At 46.5% G+C, this 20,000-nt stretch overlaps 1 protein-coding gene across 2 annotated transcripts in view; it reads left to right on the plus strand.

Annotated features, from left to right (window-relative positions):
* LOC142251419 (uncharacterized) overlaps positions 1-20,000 on the plus strand; it is a 220,138-nt gene that overhangs the window by 81,955 nt on the left and 118,183 nt on the right. For both annotated transcript variants that reach the window (XM_075324199.1, XM_075324198.1), the window contains exons 3-4: positions 5,673-5,814; positions 18,145-18,259. In XM_075324199.1, the coding sequence (XP_075180314.1) occupies positions 5,673-5,814; positions 18,145-18,259 (257 nt within the window). The remainder of the gene's footprint in view (positions 1-5,672; positions 5,815-18,144; positions 18,260-20,000) is intronic.

Consider the following 20,000-nt stretch of genomic DNA (forward strand, 5'->3'; position numbering starts at 1 on the left):
CCTTTTTTCTCTATACCATATATATATGTATATATATATTGCACTGTAAGGTCGCTTCTTGGCTGTATACCCTATCTTGCTCTGAGGAGACGACAACATGTCATCCGCAAAACGCAAGGGTGCCAAGACACAGGCTGTAAGCGCTGCTTGTGCCGCTTGTGGGGCTGATCTACCGGCAGGTTACAATGACCCCCATTGTGTGCAATGTTCGGTCCCTGTGCCACTTCGTCAGCCGGAGTCTATGGTGGTAGTGGCCCAGGCAGAGTCGCCGGTGAACCCTGTCCCGGTGACGGGGACAGAGTTTGCAGTTTTTGCTGACAAGATGTCTGTCACTATGACAAAGATCCTAGAGACCTTGCAGGCCAGGCCAGTTACTCAGACCATGGACACTGCTGCGGCAACGTTCCCCGGTCCCCCTCAGTTGGAGTTAATCCGTGATTCAAGGGGGTCCCAGGCATCTCAGCCTGACGGCTCTGATTCAGATGACAGTCCCAGGCAGCCTAAGCGTGCTCGCTGGGAGAGACCCTCCACGTCATCACGCGGATCAGGGTCTCAGCGAGAAGAGTCTCTACATGATGAGACAGAGGAGGGTGATCAGGAGTCTAATCCTGAAACCGCTCTCAATCTGGATACTCCTGATGGTGACGCCATGGTAAATGACCTTATAGCGGCCATCAATAGTCTATTGGAAATTTCTCCCCCTGCCCCTTCTGCAGAGGAGGCAGCTGCACAGCAGGAGAAGTTCCATTTCAGGTATCCCAAGCGTAAACTGAGTACTTTTCTGGACCACGCTGACTTCAGAGAATCAGTCCAGAAACACCATGCTTACCCAGACAAGCGTTTCTCCAAACGTCTTAAGGATACACGTTATCCCTTTCCCCCTGACGTGGTCAAACGCTGGACCCAGTGTCCAAAGGTGGACCCCCCAATCTCCAGGCTTGCGGCTAGATCCATAGTTGCAGTGGAGGATGGGGCTTCACTTAAAGATGCCAATGACAGACAGATGGACCTTTGGTTGAAATCTGTCTATGAAGCTATCGGCGCGTCGTTTGCTCCAGCATTCGCGGCCGTGTGGGCACTCCAAGCTATTTCAGCTGGTCTGGCACAGGTGGACTCTATCATACGTCCAGCAGTGCCGCGAGTAGCGTCCCTAACCTCGCAAATGTCTGCGTTTGCGACTTACGCTATCAACGCTGTCCTGGACTCTACAAGCCGTACCTCAATGGCGTCTGCCAACTCTGTGGTTTTGCGCAGAGCCTTGTGGTTAAAGGAATGGAAAGCGGATTCTGCTTCCAAAAAATGTTTAACCAGCTTGCCACTATCTGTAGATAGACTGTTTGGTGAACAATTGGCTGAAATCATTAAACAATCCAAGGGTAAAGACTCCTCCTTACCCCAGCCCAGATCAAGCAAACCTCAACAGAGGAAGTGGCAGTCGAGGTTTCGGTCCTTTCGAGGCTCCGGCAAGACCCAATTCTCCTCGTCCAAAGGGACTCAGAAGGAGCAAAGGAGCTCAGATTCCTGGCGGGCTCACTCACGCCCCAAGAAAGCAACCGGAGGAACCGCTTCCAAGGCGGCTGCCTCATGACTTTCGGCCTCATCCCTCCGCATCCTCGGTCGGTGGCAGGCTCTCCCGCTTTTGCGACATTTGGCTGCCACAGGTCAAAGACCGGTGGGTAACAGACATTTTGTCTCACGGGTACAAGATAGAGTTCAGTTCTCGTCCTCCGCCTCGGTTCTTCAGAACCTCCCCACATCCCGACCGAGCAGATGCCCTTCTGCAGGCGGCGTGCTCACTAAAAGCAGAAGGAGTGGTGATCCCTGTTCCTCAGCAGGAACAAGGGCAAGGTTTTTACTCCAATCTCTTTGTGGTTCCAAAAAAGGACGGCTCGTTTCGTCCTGTTCTGGACCTAAAGCTGCTCAACAAGCATGTGAACGCCAGGCGGTTCCGGATGGAATCCCTCCGCTCCGTCATTGCCTCACTGTCTCAAGGAGATTTCCTTGCATCAATAGACATCAAAGATGCTTATCTCCACGTGCCGATTGCTACAGAGCACCAACGTTTTCTACGTTTCGTGATAGGAGACGACCATCTCCAGTTCGTAGCTCTGCCATTTGGTCTGGCGACAGCCCCACGGGTTTTCACCAAGGTCATGGCGGCAGTGGTAGCAGTCTTGCATTCTCAGGGACATTCGGTGATCCCTTATTTAGACGATCTACTTGTCAAAGCACCAAGAGGCATGCCAACACAGCCTGAATGTTGCGCTGGAGACTCTCCAGACTTTCGGGTGGATCATCAACTTTTCAAAGTCAAACCTGGCACCGACTCGATCACTAACGTATCTTGGCATGGAGTTTCATACTCTCTCAGCGATAGTGAAGCTTCCGCTGGACAAGCAGCGGTCACTACAGACAGGGGTGCAGTCTCTCCTTCAGGGTCAGTCGCACCCCTTAAGGCGCCTCATGCACTTCCTAGGGAAGATGGTGGCAGCAATGGAGGCAGTCCCGTTCGCGCAGTTTCATCTGCGCCCACTTCAATGGGACATTATCCGCCAATGGGACGGGAAGACAACTTCCCTAGACAGGAAAGTCTCCCTTTCTCAGACGGCCAAGGACTCTCTGCAATGGTGGCTTCTTCCCACCTCATTATCACAGGGAAGATCATTCCTGCCCCCATCCTGGGCAGTGGTCACGACAGACGCGAGTCTGTCAGGGTGGGGAGCAGTTTTTCTCCACCACAGGGCTCAAGGGACGTGGACTCAGCAGGAGTCCACCCTTCAGATCAATGTTCTGGAAATCAGGGCAGTGTATCTTGCCCTATTAGCCTTCCAGCAGTGGCTGGAAGGAAAGCAGATCCGAATTCAGTCGGACAACTCCACAGCGGTGGCATACATCAACCACCAAGGAGGGACACGCAGTCGGCAAGCCTTCCAGGAAGTCAGGCGGATTCTGATGTGGGTGGAGGAAAGAGCATCCACCATATCAGCAGTTCACATCCCGGGCGTAGAAAACTGGGAAGCAGACTTCCTCAGTCGCCAGGGCATGGACGCAGGGGAATGGTCCCTTCACCCGGACGTGTTTCAGGAAATCTGCCGCCGCTGGGGGGTGCCGGACGTCGACCTAATGGCGTCTCGGCACAACAACAAGGTCCCGACCTTCATAGCGCGGTCTCGCGATCAAAGAGCTCTGGTGGCAGACGCCTTAGTGCAAGATTGGTCGCAGTTCCGGCTCCCTTATGTGTTTCCACCTCTGGCACTCTTGCCCAGAGTGTTACGCAAGATCAGATCCGATTGCGGCCGCGTCATACTCGTCGCCCCAGACTGGCCGAGGAGGTCGTGGTACCCGGATCTGTGGCATCTCACGGTCGGCCAACCGTGGGCACTACCAGACCGTCCAGACTTACTGTCCCAAGGGCCGTTTTTCCATCGGAATTCTGCGGCCCTGAACCTGACTGTGTGGCCATTGAGTCCTGGATCCTAGCGTCTTCAGGAGTACCCCAAGGGGTCGTGGCCACCATGAGACAGGCTAGGAAGTCCACTTCTGCTAAGATCTACCACAGAACGTGGAAGATTTTCTTATCCTGGTGCTCTGCACAAGGAGTATCCCCCTGGCCATTCGCATTACCTGTCGTTCTTTCCTTCCTGCAATCTGGGTTGGAAAAGGGCTTGTCGCTCGGCTCCCTTAAAGGGCAAGTCTCGGCACTATCCGTGTTTTTTCAGAAGCGTCTAGCACGACTTTCTCAGGTGCGCACGTTCCTGCAGGGGGTTTGTCATATCGTACCTCCGTACAGGCGGCCGTTAGATCCGTGGGATCTAAACAAGGTCCTTGTTGCTCTCCAGAAGCCGCCCTTCGAGCGTCTGAGGGATGTGTCACTTTCTCGACTCTCACAGAAAGTGGCCTTTCTGGTAGCGGTCACGTCTCTTCGGAGAGTGTCTGAACTAGCAGCGCTGTCATCCAAAGCTCCTTTCCTGGTGTTCCACCAGGACAAGGTAGTGCTGCGCCCCATTCAGGAGTTTCTCCCTAAGGTGGTATCCTCTTTTCATCTTAATCAGGATATCTCTTTGCCTTCCTTTTATCCGCATGCAGTTCATCGGTATGAAAAGGATTTACATTTGTTGGATCTGGTGAGAGCACTCAGAATCTACATTTCCCGCACGGCGCCCCTGCGCCGCTCGGATGCACTCTTTGTCCTTGTCGCTGGTAAGCGCAAAGGGTCGCAGGCTTCCAAAGCCACCCTGGCTCGATGGATCAAAGAACCAATTCTTGAAGCCTACCGTTCTGCTGGGCTTCCGGTTCCATCAGGGCTGAAGGCCCATTCTACCAGAGCCGTGGGTGCGTCCTGGGCATTACAACACCAGGCTACGGCTCAACAGGTGTGCCAGGCAGCTACCTGGTCGAGTCTGCACACTTTCACCAAACATTATCAGGTGCATACCTATGCTTCGGCGGACGCCAGCCTAGGTAGAAGAGTCCTGCAGGCGGCAGTTGCCTCCCCGTAGGGGAGGGCTGTCTTTGCAGCTCTAACATGAGGTATTTCTTTACCCACCCAGGGACAGCTTTTGGACGTCCCAATCGTCTGGGTCTCCCAATGGAGCGCCGAAGAAGAAGGGAATTTTGTTACTTACCGTAAATTCCTTTTCTTCTAGCTCCTATTGGGAGACCCAGCACCCGCCCTGTTGTCCTTCGGGATTTTTGGTTGTTTTTCGGGTACACATGTTGTTCATGTTGAACGGTTTTCAGTTCTCCGATGTTACTTCGGAGTGAATTTGTTTAAACCAGTTATTGGCTTTCCTCCTTCTTGCTTTTGCACTAAAACTGGTGAGCCAGTGATCCCACTGGGGGTGTATAGCCAGAAGGGGAGGGGCCTTACACTTTTTAGTGTAATGCTTTGTGTGGCCTCCGGAGGCAGTACTATACACCCAATCGTCTGGGTCTCCCAATAGGAGCTAGAAGAAAAGGAATTTACGGTAAGTAACAAAATTCCCTTCTTTACAAATTTTCTTTTTTTCCATCTCTAAACAAACCCCCTCCCCCCCAAACTATACATGTTTGGTATGTGCGTAATCGTACTGACCTGGAGAATCATATTGTCAGGTCAGTTTTACCACATAGTGAACATGGTAATTAAAAAAAAAAAAAAAAAAAAATATGTGAAATTGTTTTTTTTCCTTTGACATTTCAACGCACTTGGAATATTTTTCCCGCATTCTAGTGCATCACGTGATAAAATGAATGGTGTCATTCAAAAGTACATCTCGTCCCACAAAAAATGAAGCCCTCGAACAGCTATGTGACCGGACAAATAAAAAAGGTTAGGGTAGAAGGGGAGATGAAAATGGAAACTTGTCCGGGTGTGAAGAGGTTAGGCGTTATGTAGAAAGAAGAGTTTGGCAGATATTCTTTAGCTGTGTTCGCAGTTACATCTTTGTTCCTCTACGTCTATAGAAAACTGTAGACCGACAAAACAAAAATTGTCTTTTATATTTTTTTTTTATATGTAATTTTAATTTTATGGTTTTCGCTAATTTGAAGTCAGTGTAGGAAATATTACTGCAGGTTCTTATCCTTTTGGGGTTATCTTTTGATATTCACAGTTCTTTCCAACAACACATTAAAAGGCTTATCCATCTCTAATCTCTTTTTTTTTTTCTCCCTTAATGGTAAATATGAAGCCTGTGAATAAAGAAAACTTATCTGAGCCATCACCGGGTTCATCTGCGGAAATGTCTACACTACGTTCGGATCTAGAAGAAAAGATCTTGTCCATCATGGAGAAAGCACATGCTGTTGATTGCAGATCCTCACATCTCCAAGGTAGGCCGAGAAATGTGTAACGGGTCATTTGACTTAAATGCATACTCATAGTATACAGTTAACAGTATGAGTCTTCAAGAGTAAAAGGATCCCATATGCAATCATTTGACCCACAGCTCTCTTTCACAAATACCCCATACATAGGAATGCTCGGCCAATTGGTATCGGGCTCTGTATAAGAGTTGCTGCCAGAGTCTTTTGGCAGAGGCTTATTTCCCAGAGAATAAGGGTGGATGCACATGATCAGGACACGCTGCATCCTGGACGCAGCATGCCCTCTCCTGCGGGACCACTAGTGCTTTCCGCAAGAGAATATCGGTCCGTACCCACGATAATAGTTCAGGTCGCTGCAGACTTTCGCTCTATTCTCCATGCAGAGAACCCTCGCGTCACCGCACTATAAATTGACATGTTCCGGCTTGGAAGGCCACACCGCATGTCGGTTTACTTTGCGGAGAAAAGAAGCACAGTATTTCTATAACTCCCATCCACTGTGCTTCTACTGTACAATGCAGCAATTTGGACACAGCAAAAACACACTGCATCCAAAACTCTATTACTGATCGTGAGCACGCAACCTAAAAGGATCAGACTCCAGAAATCTGATGTGCTGGATCTTTGTCTCCCCAATATCCTCTGTCAGAAGAGCGTCTGAAGGTCTTCATACGTAATTAGACTAATCTCGGCAGGTTCGTCCGTCTGTCTAATGTGTATGGATGCGCAGGCTGATTGGTGGCTGGGAAAGATATCGATCACGAGAGCGCCTATGTATGGGAAAGTCTGCTAAGATGGCCGTCAAACAAATGATCAGATGAAGCATTGTTTGGCTGCCAGTCATCTAATGTCTGTGGCCAGCTTTTGACTATCTCTTAATCCTGCTGATATCGGTGAGTTTGGCCATCTTTAGTCTAAGGGTCTCGTCACACGTAGCGACGTTCCAGCGATCCAACCTAGCAATCCTAGCAGGGATTGCTGGAGCGTCGCTACATGGTCGCTGGTGAGCTGTCAATCAGGCAGATCTCCAGAGCGATCAGAGACCAGCCACCAGCCACTAGCGACCTATGTAACGACGCTGTGCTTGGTAGCCAGGGTACACATCGGGTAACTAAGCAAAGCGCTTTGTATAGGTACCCGATGTGTACCCTGGCTACGTGTGCAGGGAGCCGGCGTCTGGGAGCCTGTAACCAGCGTACGCTGGTAACCATGGTACACATCGGGTAACTAAGCAAAGCGCTTTGTATAGGTACCCGATGTGTACCCTGGCTACATGTGCAGGGAGCCGGCGTCTGGGAGCCTGTAACCGGCGTACGCTGGTAACCATGGTACACATCGGGTAACTAAGCAAAGCGCTTTGTATAGGTACCCGATGTGTACCCTGGCTACGTGTGCAGGGAGCCGGCGTCTGGGAGCCTGTAACCAGCGTACGCTGGTAACCATGGTACACATCGGGTAACTAAGCAAAGCGCTTTGTATAGGTACCCGATGTGTACCCTGGCTACGTGTGCAGGGAGCCGGCGTCTGGGAGCCTGTAACCGGCGTACGCTGGTAACCATGGTACACATCGGGTAACTAAGCAAAGCGCTTTGTATAGGTACCCGATGTGTACCATGGTTACCAACATACCGCCGCTTTCAGGCTGTCAGACGCCGGCTCCCTGCACATTCAGATCGTTGGTCTACCGCTGTCAAACACGCCGATGCGTGCTGCACAGCGGAAAACCAACGAGCACAAAATAGTCCTGATCGTTTTGTAACGATCAGCGACCTTGCAGCAGGGGCCCGCTTGCTGCTGCCTGTCACACAGAGTGATATCGCTGGCGAGGTCGCTGATACGTTACAAAACCTGTGATGTTTCAGTGATCTCGCTAGCGATCTCGCTGTGTGTGACGGGGGCTTAATGTGAATGTGGACCTTTACAATGATAGTTGTTAAACACTTAAGAGAAACATTAGGGGGCTTTTACACTGGCTGATTATTGTGAATAAGCAGTCCTACTGTTATTCATGTATTCTTTTTAGAGCAGATATCGGTGATCTTTGTGACAGTCACTCAGTGCATCCAGGGATACCTTTCTGTTCTGTACAGTTCACTTTTCAGCAGACATTTTATCATCACAGATAGGATTACAATAAAAGAAAACATCTATATATATAACACAGTATCCTTTCCTTGTGATGATCTCTGCTCACCAGCTTTCCCGGTTATAGTCTCTGTCTCAGTTCACCCTTCTTCCCTGGTGATGGTTTCATTTCACCTCCTTCCCTGATGATGGTCTCATCTCACCTCCTTCCCTGGTGATGGTCTCATCTCACCTCCTTCCCTGATGATGGTCTCATCTCACCTCCTTCCCTGGTGATGGTCTCATCTCACCTCCTTCCCTGGTGATGGTCTCATCTCACCTCCTTCCCTGGTGATGGTCTCATCTCACCTCCTTCCCTGGTGATGGTCTCATCTCACCTCCTTCCCTGGTGATGGTCTCATCTCACCTCCTTCCCTGGTGATGGTCTCATCTCACCTCCTTCCCTGGTGATGGTTTCATCTCACCTCCTTCCCTGGTGATGGTTTCATCTCACCTCCTTCCCTGGTGATGGTTTCATCTCACCTCCTTCCCTGATGATGGTTTCATCTCACCTCCTTCCCTGGTGATGGTTTCATCTCACCTCCTTCCCCGGTGATGGTCTCATCTCACCTCCTTCCCTGGTGATGGTTTCATCTCACCTCCTTCCCTGATGATGGTCTCATCTCACCTCCTTCCCTGATGATGGTCTCATCTCACCTCTTTCCCTGATGATGGTCTCATCTCACCTCCTTCCCTGATGATGGTCTCATCTCACCTCCTTCCCTGGTGATGGTCTCATCTCACCTCCTTCCCTGGTGATGGTTTCATCTCACCTCCTTCCCTGATGATGGTCTCATCTCACCTCCTTCCCTGGTGATGGTCTCATCTCACCTCCTTCCCTGGTGATGGTTTCATCTCAACTCCTTCCCTGGTGATGGTTTCATCTCAACTCCTTCCCTGGTGATGGTCTCATCTCACCTCCTTCCCTGGTGATGGTTTCATCTCAACTCCTTCCCTGGTGATGGTCTCATCTCACCTCCTTCCCTGGTGATGTACTCCTCTCACTTCCTTCCCTGGAGATGGTCTCAGCTCACCTCCTTCCCTGGTGATGGTCTCAGCTCACCTCCTTTCCTGGTGATGTACTCCTCTCACTTCCTTCCCTGGAGATGGTCTCAGCTCAAATCCTTCCCTGGTGATGGTCTCTGCTTCCCTTGTGATGGTCTCATCTCACCTCCTTCCCTGATGATGGTCTCATCTCACCTCCTTCCCTGGTGATGGTCTCATCTCACCTCCTTCCCTGGTGATGGTCTCATCTCACCTCCTTCCCTGATGATGGTCTCAGCTCACCTCCTTCCTTTCCCTGTACAATGATCTCTGCACAGACACTCTCTTACAGCTGTCAATCAACCTTTCAAAGACTTATTTATGGTACATGTAACCGCAGCTTAGGCAAGGAGGTCACCCTATCGTCCTGTACAGAAAATACAATGTAATAAAATAATCTACCATCATAGTATAAAAATAGATATGAAAAATATGTATGTAGGTGATCCATTCCCTTTGTTATACATATGCATTTCTCATCCATGGATGCCCTCATAATAAGCATAAGGATCTCTGATGTCTGAGACCCAGTCACTGCAGACATCAGTTTTGCGCTCTTCACTGAGTCTTTTTCACTCCCAGATGTTGTATATAGAAACAGAAGAACGACAGTCTTAAGACTTATTAGGTCAGCTAGTTCTACATAAGTATGATGTGCTGTCTCGGCTAACAGCAACATCATGGCGTTGGCATGCAAATAATTCCAAAAATGTCCATATTTCTATCATTTATCCGAGAGACCTAGAGAAGTATGTGAAATTGTGTCTGTAAACTATGGATCTAATTCAATGAAGAAAAAAAAATTGGCTGTGAAGAACAGATGAATAGATTGATGGATACATGTATTATACATCCCCAATTCCCCAAAAAATTGGAAAACTTTCTTAAAATATAAAGAAATGAAAAATGGAATGATTAGAAAATTTCTTATAGTCCTATTTTATTCACTACAGAACATAGGACGCAGATCAGAAGGTGAAAATGTTTCCATTTTATGTGGGAAAAAAAGCAGCAACACATCTCAAGAATTCAGACAGTATTAACAAAAGGCTGGAAAAATAAGGGGTACTAATGAAAAACAGCTGGAAGGTCAATTTTCAGCCGAGTCACATGACTATATAAAAAGAGCATGTTAGAGAGGCAGAGTCTCATAAGCAAATATGGTCAGAGGTTCAACAATCTGTGAACAATTACCGTTTACACAAGTATAATCCGACCCTAGTATAAGCCGAGGCCCCTAATTTTGCCACAAAAAAACTGGAAAGACTTATTGACTCGATTTATAAGCCTAGGGTGGGAACTGCAGCAGCTACTGGTAAATGTCAAAAATAAAAATATATACAGTGGAACCTTGGTTAACGAGAACAATCCGTTTGTTAACCAAGTTACTCGTTCAGCAAAGCGAGATATCCCATAGGAAATCATTGCAATGCAGACAATTCGTTCCACAGCTTGTTAAATGTCCCATCCTGGTCCCCTATTGTGTCATTCCAAACACGTACAAGCACGCACAAACACACACAAACACACACGCACACACATGTTATGCTCACCTTACCTTCCGTTCCATCGCCGGCCTCCTGGATCTTGTAGTTCGCCGGTACAGGATGTGTATCGGGTAACCATCGCGATGAGGGAGGCACTTCCGCTGTCAGAGCGCTGATGTCAAAGGCAGGAGCCGATGGCCTCTGATTGGTCAGCGTGCGCTGCCTTAGAGTAGCAAAAGTTAGAAAAAGTTTGAGCAGCAAAAGTGGATTTTATTGAAGTACACAGGCAACAACTTCAATTAGTGTAAATATATAAGAAAAGACAGAAGTCTTTAAATTTGCCTAAATCTATCCATACATCCCATGATCAAAAGATAAACAAGAAAAAAGCTCTATGATGAACATAGAAATTTATTTGAACATAGAGTACATGGGATATAAAAGTACAGAGAAATATATCATGACCAGGAAAATGACACAAAAAGGTGAAAAACACCCCATGTGGGGCCACATGTCAAGACAACGTATATACTTGCTCCCTGATGAAGTGCTGAGTGAGAAAATCACATATACAAGTAAGAAAGCCGTTTGCAGCAAAGCAAGACAGTAACGCATGAGTATCACTACAGCACTGCACTTAAAGTGAGGGAGCTTACCAGGATAAAACACCTTGCATGTGGACACACATGGGGACAAGTACCAACACGTGTTTCGTGCGACTTCCTCAGGGGACCGCACAGTCCCCTGAGGAAGTCGCACGAAACACGTGTTGGGACTTGTCCCCATGTGTGTCCACATGCAAGGTGTTTTATCCTGGTAAGCTCCCTCACTTTAAGTGCAGTGCTGTAGTGATACTCATGCTTTAATGTCTTGCTTTGCTGCAAGCGGCTTTCTTGTATATGTGATTTTCTCACTCAACAGTTTATCAGGGAGCAAATATATACGTTGTCTTGACATGTGGCCCCACATGGGGTGTTTTTCACCTTTTTGTGTAATTTTCCTGGTCATGATATATTGTACAGTCAAGATCTTATACTAATATAAACCATTTGGCACATTATGAAACAAAAAATATGTCAAAGACCCCCAAGTGTGGAGCAGCGCTCTGCATCAGACAAAAATGGGACAACATTCCTCTCTAAAACTCCAGCAATCCGTCTCCTCACTTCCCAGACTGTTGCAAAAAGAAGTGGGAATGCTACACAATGGTAGACGCGGCTCGGGCCCAACTTTTTTGAGATTTGTTGCTGCCATTAATTTGTAAGTGAGTTAATTTTTTCAAAAAAAATGGAAAAATGTCCAACATCTTCTAATCTTTGCTCTGATGTGAATAAATTATGGCTAAAAGAGATTCCAAATCGTTGCATTTTTGTTTTCTCTACATTTTATAAAGAGTCCCAACTTTTTGGGAATCGGGGTTATAATTGGTTATAAGATCCATAAAGAGATCAATCAAGCCACTCTCTTAGGGGGCGGAGAACGCAAGACCCACAAAAGGTGCGCCTCCTATTCAACATAATGCCCACTACAAGTTCTTTGGGATTATGTGCATGCTCTTGGCTATGGTTTTACCCTTTCTAAATTTGACGGCCCTCTCATTATTTTATTTGATGAGCCGTCGCATTGTATTGACTTCTAGGTCACGTGGCCTCTCTTTTATTGGTGCCTCGATCTGGTTATGTGTCCCATACTTCCAAATAAGTTTAGGGAGCGTCTTTATTTATGATTTTGCCGCGTCTAGACGGCGCATTTGTGCCCTTGTTTCACAGGACACCAATCTACTTACCTTTATTTTCTTCTTTCGGTGAGCGGTTTACCAAATTTTTCTTGATTTGTATGCACATATCGTGTTTCCCCCGAAAATAAGACATGCTCTTATATTATTTTTTTGCTCCGAAAGATGCGCTAGGGCTTATTTTCAGGGGATGTCTTATATATTTCCATGAACAACAATCCACATTTATTCATGAACGAAAAAATCAACATTTATTCTCATATAATAATGTGATCCCATTCTGGAACATTAACATTTTGTGTTAAGGCCGCTTTACACGCTGCGATCTCACTAGCGTGCGTATCCGCCCCCATCGGTTGTGCGTCACAGGCAAATCGCTGCCCGTGGCGCACAACATCGCACGGACCCGTCACATGTACTTACCTTTCTAAGGGGGCGGTGCGTTCGGCGTCACAGCGATGTCACTAAGTGGCCGCCCAATCAAAGCGGAGGGGCGGAGATGAGCGGCCGGAACATGCTGCCCACCTCCTTCCTTCCTCATTGCAGGCAGGGCGCAGGTAAGGTGAGGTTCCTCGTTCCAGCGGTGTCACACATAGCGATGTTTGCTGCCTCAGGAACGACGAACAACATCGTACCTGCATAAGCAACGATAATTGGGAATAGGGGGGCATGTAAGCGATCACTGATTTTGAGCAATTTTACGACCTCTTCCGATCGCACGTAGGTGTCACACGCAACGACATCGCTAACGATGCCGGATGTGCGTCACGAATTCCGTGACTCCCAACGACATCGCTTTAGCGATGTCGATGCGTGTAAAGCCACCTTTACTCCTATTACTGGCTCAGATGCACATTTTCTTACCTGATCTGCTATTCTTATGGTGCAGAACCAGTCCTATAGTGGTGGGTACATAGGCTTAAATTACCTACTTAAATTTATTACTCTATATGTGCTGCTAAGTTAATACCAAAAGAAAGCAGAGTTGGAACAATTAGAGTTGGCAAGTGAATGGGCTCTCACATACAGATCTGCGTCACTGTCCGATCCCCCTGCGTTCTTCAGCTGTTGGTTCCTTCTGGTGACTGGAAGCAGTATCACTCGGGTGGAGTGATACTGGTACCCAATCTGTTTGTGAGAGCTGCCGTGCAATGCAGCTGGAACGGTGAGGGACCTGACAGTGACACAGATCTCTGTGTGAGAGCCCATCCACCATCGGCACCTGCAAACTGTAATTGTTTAGGGTCTGGTGAGTGCGATTTTCCTTTTCTTTTTTATTTGGGGGGGGGGGGTTTATCACCAATGACACTACTTTATGTACACATCTCCTATAATAAAATGGCCCCAATTTATTAAAACTGGCATGGTGCAGGCCAGTCTAAGGGGTACTTTGCACGCTGCGACATTGCTAGCCGATACTTGCGATGCCGAGCGCGATAGCACCCGCCCCCATCGCACATGCGATATTGTGTGATAGCTGCTGTAGCGAACATTATCGCTACGGCAGCTTTACATGCACTTACCTGTCCTGCGACGTCGCTCTGGCCGGCGACCCACCTCCTTCTTAAGGGGGCGGGTCGTGCGGCGTCATAGCGACGGCAGACGGCCAATAGAAGCAGAGGGGCGGAGATGAGGGGGACGTAAACATCCCGCCCACCTCCTTCCTTCCGCATAGCCGGTGGACGCAGGTAAGGAGATGTTCCTCGCTCCTGCGGCTTCACACACAGCGATGTGTGGTGCCGCAGGAGCGAGGAACAACATCGTATCTGCGGACGCACCGACATTATGAAAATGAACAACGTGACACAGATCACCGATTTTGGAATGTTTCACGCTCGTTCATCTTCTCTACTTGGCTTTACACGTTGTGACATCGTTACCGGATGTGCGACACTTTCGATGTGACCCTGACGATATCGCAGGTGCGATGTCGCAACGTGCAAAGTACCCCTAAATGATGGACTTGGAAGAGTAAAATGCTAATTTTAATCCTAATTCATCTGTGGAGTTTAGTTTTCTATATACGAGATCGATCAGATAGGTGTAAGATAGGTGGATGATGGATAACTAGATATCACATATGGTCACGTACGATTATAAAACCTCAAGAAACTCTGTTCTGGATGAACCTGCGGGGTCTCTGGCCGTACGTCTTGGCTGTGTGTGTGGAATGCCGGGATGACTGTGGCGGTCTTTAGTCAGACCTCTTACTATAAACACATGCACCGAGCCTCCCCTCCCCGGTGCGGGTGCGAGGTTAACATATCCTTTTCAACACGCTTCCTTATGAGGAGAAGAATTCCTTTACAATGCCTTACTCAGAATAATCCTCCAGAAATCCTCGGCAGGATGACCCAGTAAGGATTGAGGAACGAGGCTGCCGTAATTTGTAAAAATCACCTTCCTCTTCTCTTCCCCACCCCTTCTGTTCTCCACTACTTTTGATAATGTTATGGTTACTGTGCAAGGAACTCAAAACCAGCACAGGGGGTTAAAGCCCCATCACCGCAGTTTTAAGGCTTTTTGCCCCATCACCGCAGTTTTAAGGCTTTTTGCCCCATCACCGCAGTTTTAAGGCTTTTTGCCCCATCACCGCAGTTTTAAGGCTTTTTGCCCCATCACCGCAGTTTTAAGGCTTTTTATTTTATTCTTTAGGATTCTTTTATTCTCTTAGGCAAAAAACAGACAATTTAGGGGATAAAAGTTGTTTTTGAAAGTGAAAATTGTCTTTACAATCCGAAATGATGTAGGGGGGTTTTATTATGTGATGTCTTAATAAAAGAAAACTTGCAGCGAATGCATTTCTTTCTATGTTTAAAATAAGGCCAGAATAAAGCTGATCATACGGAATATGTATTCCGACATATATATATATATATATATATACATACACACATACACACACACATATATATATATATATATATATATATATATATATACACATATACATATATCATCTATATATATATATATATATATATATATACATATATACATATATATATATATACACATACATATATATACATATATCATCTATATGTGTATATATATATATATATATATATATAAAAATCTGATCATGTATGTATGTGTGCATATATATATATATATGTGTGTGTGTGTGTGTGTGTGTGTGTGTGTGTGTATATATATATATATATATATATATATATAATATGTATATATATTGGGACAGTGACAGAATCTTTGTGATTTCAGCTCTGTAGGCCACTATTTGGCTATGTACACACATGACCTTTTTTGGATTTTTTTTTCATGCGTTTTTCTATGCATTTTTGCTTGCTAATTTTAATCAATAAAATCAAGGAAAAAGCATCCCAGCAATGGCTATGAGAATCCTAGCTTGCTGTGCACATGCTTCTATTTTCCTTGCAAATTTTGTTGCCGAAAAAAGAAGTAGCGTGTCAATTGTTCCTGCATTTTTTTCTTCTGCGTTTCTATAATCTACTACTGGGGATTATATCGCAGCACTTTGCCTGACGTGATGACACCGGGTTACTGAGCTATGGAGAGTCTCACGCACCATGCTGTAGTCCCAGTGTGTGAGGCTCTCCATAGCTCAGTAACCCGGTGTCATTATGGTGACGACCCATGGTTACCGTAGCAGCGATCGGGTCACTCTGATTGCATTACAGGAACCCGATCGCCAGGGAGAGGTAAGCGATTCCTCTTTCTGCCTCCTGAATGGTGCGATCACACTGACCACAGCACTTAGGGTGTTAAACTGCCGGGAACGGCGCATGGACCGCTTTGGGAAGTGAGAGCTGGGTCCCGGCTGTAACATCAGCTGTAGACCCGGCGGAGATCGTGGGGGTACAGCGCTTGAACCCCCGCGATCATCATGACTAAAAAAGGAGGAAAAAAAATGCATATCAAAAGACAGGCAAATGCAATAAATAAAAGTGTGTTTTTTTTCTGCCAAAATGTTTTTTTATTGTGCAGAAAAGAAGCGCATAAAAAAGCAATGTGGGCGCACAGCCTTTTTTATTTAAAATGAAACAACTGAGATGCAATTATAGTGGAGACTTTCAGGTGTAATTAAAGGGGTCGAACGAAAGTATCCTGTGAAACATTTAGGAATTGCAACAATTTTCCTAGAAAGTGTCTCCATAACAGAGGCTCAAAAGTAATTGGACAAGGTAACTTTACTATAAATAAAATGTTCATCTTGAATAGTTTGTGGACTAAATCCTTTGCAGGGAGTGAGTGGATGAAGTCTGGAAGCCATGGACGTCACCAAACGCTGGGTTTCCTCCTTTGTGATGCTTTGACGGCCTTTACTGCAGCAGACTTCAGTTATTGCTTGTTTGTGGGTCTTTTTACCTTAAAGGGTTATTGCCATCTCCAAGATCCCATCCTATTTATTAGGTTTAATAATAATGATAATAATATTAGCAAATATCTCCAATTAGAAATGTAGTATAGTTCTCCTGATGTAGCCATGTCTCTTACCTCGTGTGCAGGGCATTGCAGGACCTCAGGTATCCATGGTTATGACCACGAGCAACTAGGTGTCACTATATGTGTGGTCGCAATCATGGATATTGAAGATCCTGCAATGCCCTGCACATGAGGTAAGTGACATAATAGATCAGAAGAACTATACTACATTTCTAATTGGAGGTATTTGCTAATATTATTACACCTATTACATATTGAGATAGGATCTTGGAGATGGAACTAAAGGCCCAGTCACACACAATGACTTACCAGCGATCCCGACAACGATACGACCTAAGGATCGCTGGGAGGTCACTGGTGAGATGTCACACATTCAGACCTTACCAACGACGCAGTAACGATGAGCGACCTGTATAACGATCTCGGCGGTTGTTGGGACCCTGTTAGGAGGTCATAAGTAGGCGTCAAACACAGCAATACGTCCTGCCCAGCAGGACATCGCCTTTGAAGAAAATGGTCCGGACCATTCGGCAACGACTAGCCATCTCACAGCAGGGGCCTGATTGCTGGTAGGTGTCACACACAACAAGATCGCTGGCGAGATCATTGTTACGTCACAGAAACTGTGACTCAGCAACGATCTTGTTAGCGATCTCGTTGTGTGTGACGGGGCCTTAACCCCTCAAGATTTGTCTTAAAGGGAACCAGCCACCAGGTTTTTGCTCTGTAAAGTAAAGGTAGTGCCATAATGGCGTTACGGTGCTGATTAAAATGATACCTTTAGCTGATAAATCCGAGTCTTGATTGCAGAGTAATCTTTGTCCAAACATGACGTCATTAGTGCAGTGGCTTGAGCATCAGGGCGGGACTTTGTGGGTCGGGTCTTGAGTATAATGATTCCTCCCCTAGCTTCCTGCCTCCCCTCTGTTTCAATTTCTCCCCTTTGCTGCCGCGATTAGCACTATGGTCCATGCGCAGTACTATTTTCAAGTTTTCGCTAACAGCCCGCTGATAATGTTGGGTAATAACCTGGTAATCTGCGCATGCGCCACCACTCATATGCAGCACAGTGTCTTCAATAAAATGGTGCCAGAGATCGTGGTACACACATGCGCAGATTCCAGCGCCATTTTATTGAAGACACTGCAAGCCAAATATGAATGGCGGCGGTGCATGCGCAGATTACTCAACATTCTGGGGGGGGTGTTAGGGAATCTTTAGTAGTAGATAGGCATTTGTGTTGAAGGCCTTCATCCATTAAACAGGGTTAAAAATACCCTAAGTCTCAGATATTTAAATGCCGGAGCCATACATAGCAATGTTATTGATAAATTAGTCCCTTGATGTGAGGTGCAGAAGACAAGGCCAAAGCCTCTCGGTAGGTTTCACTATGAATATACCGTACTTTTTATTATTTTATTTTTTTTACTGTGCAACCTAGTACTATAGACATATGCCATACACATGATGAGGATAATTTATTCATATTTTTTTTATGTCTTTGCCTTTCCTTGTTAGCTGGAGCTGAGCTTCTCTGGAAGGAGAGCATGGAGCTGAGGAATGAATGTAAATCTTTATCCAAAGAAGCAGCTGAGCTATTATCCATATTCAACAAGCAGAGAGCTGTACACAGGTACGACCGACATCTGCACACCAATATACATGCAAAATCTAATACTGTAGCCGAAGCACATAAGACGTTAATGCAAAATATAACATACCATTTGCTTCATATTCATTGGCCTACATTGGACAGTGTGCAGTCTTCTGTACACACATAAGCAGGACACTGACCAAAATCCTTTTTAGCTGAACAAGGCCATAAAGTAACAAAAAAGTTGCGCTGCACTTAAAAAAACAACATGTCAAGTTGCAAAAAAATCACTTTCTATGGAAGAAAAGATGAAAAATGATTTGTAGATAGCAGACTGGATGGGGACTCCTGAGCTGACCCTCAACCCAGAGGTACACTAGATGGTAGTGAGGTCTGAGCCCCCAGCGTGTCCCTGACTCCTGTCCAGGCCCTGGTGTAACTCCCTCCACACCCACCACCCAAGGGATGGATCGAGACAGAAGTCACAGCCCCACAAACAGACACACAAAAAGGGGGTGCAATCCAACTGAAGCAAAACATTACCAAACACACATGGGATCACTCAAACAGTACACAGGAGGTAAATAAAAAGAGGAAGACCGTTACAAACGAGCGGGTAACTTTCACACACAATGCAACAGACAGCAGCTCAAACACAACCTTCACCCTCCCAGCCAAGCTCCAGAATGAATTCTGAATAGCCGGCGCCCTCTGTTGGGAGCAGAGGGTATTTATCCAGGTTTGGAGTGGTTATCAGCGGATACACCTGAGAAGAGGTAATGAGTTTGCTATTACCTTTTCTCATTGATGATTTCCATTACACTAAAGATGTTTCGAATATCATTTATTTGCCAATAATATACAAAAAATGGTTGTTTTGTCCAAAACCGCAAGAAGTATATAAACAGTTTCAACGACTCTGTTGTCTCCAACTTTTTGCCACTTAGTACCTTATCAGCCCCCTGATGTTTCAGGGGTTAATATCTGCAGTCTTTGTACTCTGCAGTTTGGGGGTACAATCCCACCAGGGTAACATCTGCGTGGAACTTCTGTAAGATATTTTGGCAGCTGCAACGTCAATTGGATTTAGCTGTCACTGTCTGAACAGTTCTGCCATTTATTGTGATTTCACTTATTAATTAGTGCCCTGTGTATTACACCCTGATAGGGACAAATTGTCCAAAAGTGGTAAAAGAAGCACAGATGTATCTCAGGCAGGGCCTCTTACAAACAAAGCTCCAATGTACATGTGGAAGTTTATTACTCAAGACATTCTGAACGTCCGCTTGTAACAGGCGGTGCGTTTCAAAGTGCTAATTTCGGCCCGGCAATGAACAAAATAATGGTGATACAGTAGAACCTCGGTTTACAACTAACCCGGTTAGTGAGTATTTCGCTATACAAGCAAAGCTTGCTGTAAATTTGCAACTCCGTTTACGAGCAAGCTTTGCTGTACGAGCAAATCCTCACCGCACACACTTCCGTTTCCGTACTTTCACCGCGCTCTGACCCGCTCTTGCAGTCCACACAAACACACAGAAACACACACAAGCACGCACACACACACAGATTATGCTCACCTTACTTTCCGTTCCCTCGCCGGCCTCCTGGTTCTTGTAGTTCGCCGGTACAGAATGTGTATCAGGTAACCATCGCGACGATGGAGGAACTTCTGCTGTCAGCCGCTACTCAAAGGCAGCGCGCTGACCAATCAGAGGCAAGCGGCTCCTGCCTTTGACGTCAGCGCTCTGGCAGTGGAAGCTCCGGCATCAGTCGTGAT

The sequence above is a fragment of the Anomaloglossus baeobatrachus genome, chromosome 9, assembly GCF_048569485.1.
Source record: "Anomaloglossus baeobatrachus isolate aAnoBae1 chromosome 9, aAnoBae1.hap1, whole genome shotgun sequence".
In the NCBI taxonomy this organism is placed as follows: domain Eukaryota; kingdom Metazoa; phylum Chordata; class Amphibia; order Anura; family Aromobatidae; genus Anomaloglossus; species Anomaloglossus baeobatrachus.